General features: G+C 61.8%; 1 protein-coding gene across 1 annotated transcript in view; it reads right to left on the bottom strand.

Annotated features, from left to right (window-relative positions):
* The window catches only part of LOC101634883 (keratin, type II cuticular Hb5), a 5,789-nt gene extending 1,083 nt beyond the window's left edge, over positions 1–4,706 (bottom strand). Inside the window, exons 1-7 of the mRNA XM_004692726.1 lie at positions 4,287–4,706; positions 2,514–2,722; positions 2,162–2,222; positions 1,929–2,024; positions 1,211–1,375; positions 829–954; positions 279–499 (exon numbers count right to left, since the gene is read on the bottom strand). Of these exons, the coding sequence (XP_004692783.1) occupies positions 279–499; positions 829–954; positions 1,211–1,375; positions 1,929–2,024; positions 2,162–2,222; positions 2,514–2,722; positions 4,287–4,706 (1,298 nt within the window). The remainder of the gene's footprint in view (positions 1–278; positions 500–828; positions 955–1,210; positions 1,376–1,928; positions 2,025–2,161; positions 2,223–2,513; positions 2,723–4,286) is intronic.
* Positions 4,707–5,910: the final 1,204 nt, after the last annotated feature.

Raw genomic sequence — 5,910 nt, 5'->3', positions numbered from 1 at the left:
TGGCTTATGTGTGGTCGAGACAGTCACTGAATGCTCAGCCTTAGCTCCTGGTGTTTGAGTGCGAAAACTGATACCCAGCTCATTGGACAGTGAGGGTTAACGCGAGCACTTAGCACAGACCTGGCATCTAATACGCCTGGGACAGAGTGTCGTTTTCAAAGCTTGACCTGGACTGGCACTGACCCAGAGATTCAGCTCACGCGTGGGCTCAGGGGAACTCACACCTGGAGGCCCAGGTGCCTTTTGACTGCCTCAGGGTCCTCCATGGCCCTCCCTACCTGCTCTCCTCGCCCTCCAGCAGGCGCCTGTAGGTGGCGATCTCGATGTCCAGGCCCAGCTTGGAGTTCATCACCTCCTGGTACTCCTTGAGCAGGCAGGCCATGTCCTGCTTGGCCTTCTGCAGGGCCTCCTCCAGCCCGGCCAGCTTGCAGCGGGCGTCAGTGAGGGCCGCCTCGCCCTGCTGCTCGGCCTCGGCCACGGCGGCCTCCAGCTTGGCCCGCTGTGAGGAGGGAGATGTGAGCATAAAGTGAGAGAAGCCGCAGCGTGGCTCCCCTGAGTTTGTGGAGTTGGGGCGGGAGGCGAGGCTCAGAGACAAGTGGATTAGCTGACTGTGACCGGATGTGGGGCTGGGGACGAGCGGAGGGGCTGGGCAGGCCACCGGGGGCGGTCACCGGTGTAGTCACACGGTGGCTCCATCTCGAGTGCAGAGCGACATCCTGCCCTCTCTCTGGGTCCCCGCTTCCTCGCGGGCCACCATGAGCTCTGACAGGGGTCCGCTTTGCCCTCCTGCCAGCCGAGGGCTGGTGCCGCGGCTCTCTGCATACTCGCCTGGCACTTGGCGTTCTCAATCTCTGCCGTCAGCCTCTGGATCATGCGGTTGAGCTCGTTGATCTCCTCCTTGGTGCGGCGCAGGGTCTCCCCGTGCCGGATCACCGTGGCCTTCATCTCCTCGCACTGGGGAAGCTCAGGGTCAGGAGGCTCAGGGGCACACGCTGCCCACTCAGAGCCCGTGGGTGACGGTGCCCGACGGTGCATTGCCCAGCCTGTGCAGCCGCACGTGGCAGCCGGCTGGGTCGCCCGCCGAGACGCTGCGCCCCCTGGCTCCAGCGGGGGTCAGAGTCCCAGACAGAAGGACCTTTCTAGCCTGGTCCCCAGTCCCCTGTCCCCAGAGCCAGTGGGGGGTGGGAGGATGGTGTCCCGGGCCGCCCACCTTGCTGCGGTACCAGCTCTCGGCCTCGGCCCGGCTGCGGCTGGCGACGTCGTCGTACTGGGCCTTGATCTCGGCCACGACGCAGTCCATGTTCAGGTCGCGGCTGTTGTCCATCTTGACGATGACCGAGGTGTCTGAGATGTGGGCGTGGAGCACGCGGATCTCCTGCGGGGACCAAGGCCGTTGCTTTCGGTCATGGTGCTGCCCTGGCCAAGCGCTCCACCCGGGACCCGGGCAGCGTCCACTCTCTGGAAGAGTGCCGGTCACGGGTGCTCGTGACCCCTGCTCCACGTGCTCCCTCTCCCCTTCATTCACACACAGCTGCAGGGGCCCGGGAGGTCATCTGGGAGCGGCCCCTGTCTCGACAAGGGGGTAGATGAAGACCCAGAGTGCGAGGCCTGACTCAGCCCTCCAGTGGGGAGCAAGGTGGTGGCTGCCAGGACTCGGGACTTGGCCTCAATGAAGACCCCGGTCTGACTGGAAATGCACCTGGACCCTCACTCGTGCTACACACGTGTCCACCCACAGGCCCCCAGCGAGCACCAGCAGGGGAGCCCCTGTGAGGGCCCCTGGGCCCGCGTGGAGTCACCCCTCCAGGTGCGTGCATGCCCGTTCAAGCCCACCTCACACAGGCTGCAGGCTGGACCCCGAGGGCCCTTGCCCACCCAGGAGCCCACGCCCCTGCCCCTGGCCTGGCCGTTGGCATGTGTCCACTTACCTCATCATACAGTCGCTTCAGGAAGCTAGACTCCTCCACCAGGGCCTCCACGTTGGCTTCCAGGTCGGACTTCCGCAGGTAGGCGCAGTCCACATCCTGGATGGGGGGTGGGGTGGGGTGAGCATGTGAGAAGAGGCTGCGGCAGGCGCCTCCGGGGTCACAGGAACGGGGGGCACCCCGCGGGAGGCTGCACCGACAGGACCCCACCCCCCCGCCCGTGACCAGCCCCTCACCTTCTTTAGAACCACGAACTCGTTCTCTGCCGTGGCCCTCAGCGCCACCTCCTCTTCGTACCTGGTGCGGGGGGACAGGCCGGAGCTGAGCTTTGGGGTCTGGGTGCTACCCCAGTCCGGGCAAGCGCTCCTGGGGTGCAATGTTATTCTGTCCCCCCAAGATCTGTCTCTACATTTCTCATGTTCTTGCCCTTGCCCCTGTCCGACTGTCCCACCCCAGCCTCCTGCCTGGACACTCAGTGTCCCCAAGTCTAAAGTCATCTGCGCGCCCCAGCTCCGAAGCGAGCCGGCCGTGGGCAGGGAGGCATGGGGCCTTCCTGCTTCCTCCTGTGTCCCCAGGCACCGCACTCACTTCTTCTTGTAGCCCTCCAGCACCTCCTGCACGTGGTTGAGCTCGGCGGCCAGCCGCCCGCTGTCGGCCTCCACGCACTCGGCCTCCCGCCTCAGCGTCTCGATGTAGCCGTTGAACAGCGGCTCCAGGTTGCTCTCGCAGCACTGGCGGTTCTGGTAGAACTGCCACTTGGTCTCCAGCAGCTTGTTCTGCTGCTCCAGGAAGCGCACCTGCAGCCCGGGGCGGAGAAAAGAAACTCAGGGGGTGCCCATGGGCATCCCTGGTCCCCCCCAGCCCCCAGCTCTCATTGCCCCAAGATTCACTGAAGAGTTAGTGCCCGCCAAGGGCTGAGTCCTGGGGTTGAGTGTGAGGAACTATAGGGCCTGGCTCCTAATGCCTCGCAGCACCCCGGAGGCGGCCGGATGTGAGGGGGCACCCTGGGCTGGACGCCAAAAAGTCTGGCTGAAGTCCCAGTTCTGCCCTTTAAGTGGGCAAGTTGTCTAACCTCTTGGCACCCACTGTTTTCTTTTCTAAAAGAGATCACAGTGCTGCTGAAGAGTCAGGAAGATCGAACAAGTTAGAACAGCCCCTGCCACATAGTAAATGCTCAACCAATTTAACCGTGACTATAATTAGCAGTTGCTTTTCATTTATTCCTTTATGCAACACAATGAATATTTACTGCATGGTGCAGGCACTGTGCTCTCTCTCTCTCACACACACACATACACACGCAACCGTTTCATTCAGTTAGCACGACCTCCTGGGAAGGTAGGTAGTTTTTCTTCCGTAGTACAGATGGGAAGACTGGAATCCCAAGGTCTGAAATGACTAGCTGCTGTCACAGAATCAGGACAAAACTGAGCCCCTTTAAAGGCCTGCCCACCAGTTAGTTTAAGCAACTCTCCTAAACGCTCAGTTTCAATTCGTTGTTCAAAGAAATGGAGCTACTAACACCTGCCCCGTTGGGGCATTTGGAAGATTCCTTAAAACATGAAAGAAGCCAACAGGGAGCTGGTCACCCCAGGACCCCTGGTTAGGACGGTCCTGCCCACTCGGCTGGAATGAGGCCTCGTGGGCGCGGGGGTAGCCAGCGTGCAGCAGCAGCTCAGGCCACAGCCGGGAGGCCTCCCAGCCGGGCAGAGCTCCTCACACCCTGTGTCCGAGGGCCTCCTCCCGCCCCCTGGCCACCTGCCCTGTGCGTGCCCGTCCGTGACGGAGGCTGCCCAGCCCGGGCTGGCTTCTGTCATGCCTCCGGAATCACTCCTGTTCTTGAAAACAGCAGCAATTGACGTTTTGTTAAGTGCTTACTGCTGACAGCAGGTTACGTGCACAAGCCCATTCATCTTCACAGCAAGCACGCAAGAATCTAGAGGGCGACACGCCTGAGTCTCATGCTGTGAGGGGCACAGGGTGGGGAGGCCGGGTGGCTCCCAGCCCCGCTCCGGCTGCGTTCCAAGCCTCCCGGCACCACGAGGCACGTCGTCTTGGCTCTCCCCCTCATCTCTAACTCCCCCAACACCCAGAGCCCCGTCTGGTGTTTCAGAGTCAGCTCTGGTATTCCTGTGGCGTCTTGTGTCCCGAAGCACACAGGCACGTCAGATCCCAGACTCTGTTTCTGGGTGACACCGGACCTTTGTACACTTTGCTGGCATTAAATGCTGAAACCTGACCGTTCTACCGCATCTCTCTGTTTTCTCAAACCTAGCTGCCATTCTGACTCCTCTCTTCAGTGTCCAAGCTGAGTCCTGTGCATGCGTGGGGTTCAGGAAGGGCGTGATCCAGGACACCCACCTTGTCGATGAAGGCGGCAAACTTGCTGTTGAGGTTCTTGATCTGCTCCTTCTCCTGATGTTTGACGCCCTGGGCGTTGGGGTCGATCTCCAGGTTGAGCGGCGTGAGCAGGCTCTCGTTGACCGACACGGTGGTGATGCAGGGCGGGCTGGGGCCGCACACGCCGCCGGAGCGGTACCCGAAGCTGCGGCCGCAGGAGCCGGCACGGAAGCCGCCGATAGCCATGCGGGGCCCGCAGGAGCCCAGGTTAGAAAGGCTGCGGCTGCCGAAGCCAGTGATCCCCCGGTAGCAGGACACGCCTCGGTAGGGCGCAGCAGTGATGCAGCAGCGGTTGCCGGTTTTGGGGGCCACCGCTGAGCAGGAGCTGAAGGTTCTGGAGACTCCACATCCTGAGCTGATTCTGTAGGAACGGCACGACATTGTGTGGTCTGTGTCCGGTGCTGAGGCAGTGTGCGAGGCTGGCGGGTACTAGAATCCTCTGGCCCCTCTGATCCTCCCTGGTCCTTTTATTTGTGGGGAGAGCTGGGGTTGGCTGCATAAAAGGAGTGAAAATTCATTTTATGTTGTTTATTGGCTTGGGGAGTTTGCCAGCAACTCCCCAAGGACTCGTCTTAAAGGTGAGCTCAGCGGCGACTCCGGGACTCGGGAGCATTGAAGATGTTATTAGGGCTCTGTGCGTTTGCACTTTTCATCTTCAAAGCTCGTTTACATACATTAAGCAATTAATTTTCTCGCAGTCTCCTATGAGAAGGCCTCAACCCACACCTGGAGACGGATGTGAACCCCACAACAGTCTGGGCGACTGGGCTTGGGGTAGAGGCTGGAGCCACAGTCTCAAAGGAGAACCCCGGGGTCCCCCGGGGGGCATGAGACCACAGAGGTGCCTGCCCGTCTTACCGGCTCCACCCGGCTCACGTGCTCCACGAAATCCTGTGCTCCACGGGCGGAGAGGCCGGCCCGAGCCCACCCAGGCGACATGGCCCGAGGGTGACATAACTCCATTGGGCGATGCTGACGGGTTCCCTTAGGACACAGGGCTGGAGCACGCGGTCTCTGAGAACCTTCTGGGTCCGGCCCAAAAGGCTTTGCCCGGCGCCTACGCTCCTCACTCAGCAAAATTGCACGCCACGCAGCTCTCCGCGGCCACAATAACAGCCGTGTGGATAATGGGGAGCTTCCCTTTGGCCACTTTCTCCTCTTGACCAAAAGTAGGCGGCCCTGATCCGGCATAACCTGGCAGCTACGCTCCGGTACCCGCCCTGGGTTTTTTAAGAAGAATGGCGAACTGCTCTTTCTGTCGAGACCATCAGCTGAGAGCACGCAGGGTGTCCCAGCCCCGGGGGAGTCACCCCCTTAAGGAGGTGGGCGAACCCACTTCGCCCAGCGACGGGAGTGGGGCGGTGGCCTCTGCCCGCCCGGGGACTCGGGAGCCTGGCTGCTCCCCGTGTCCTGCGCCCTTCCGGCCCGGGCCCTTGCTGGGAACTGCTGTTCTCTTTGTGTTTGTGGAGTGCAGGTTGGGGGTTCAGGCTCTGTGTCCCGGAGGCGAGCCAGACACCCAAGGTGGGGGACGGGCACTGGGACTCTGGGGGACGGCCCCACGGGGTCTCCCTGATGCCGCTGCCTC

The sequence above is a fragment of the Condylura cristata genome, unplaced genomic scaffold (genome assembly GCF_000260355.1).
Source record: "Condylura cristata isolate star-nosed mole 26May11 unplaced genomic scaffold, ConCri1.0 scaffold00034, whole genome shotgun sequence".
In the NCBI taxonomy this organism is placed as follows: domain Eukaryota; kingdom Metazoa; phylum Chordata; class Mammalia; order Eulipotyphla; family Talpidae; genus Condylura; species Condylura cristata.
The sequence above is the reverse complement of the archived record's forward strand: the minus strand, read 5'-3'. Positions and strand labels throughout refer to the sequence as shown.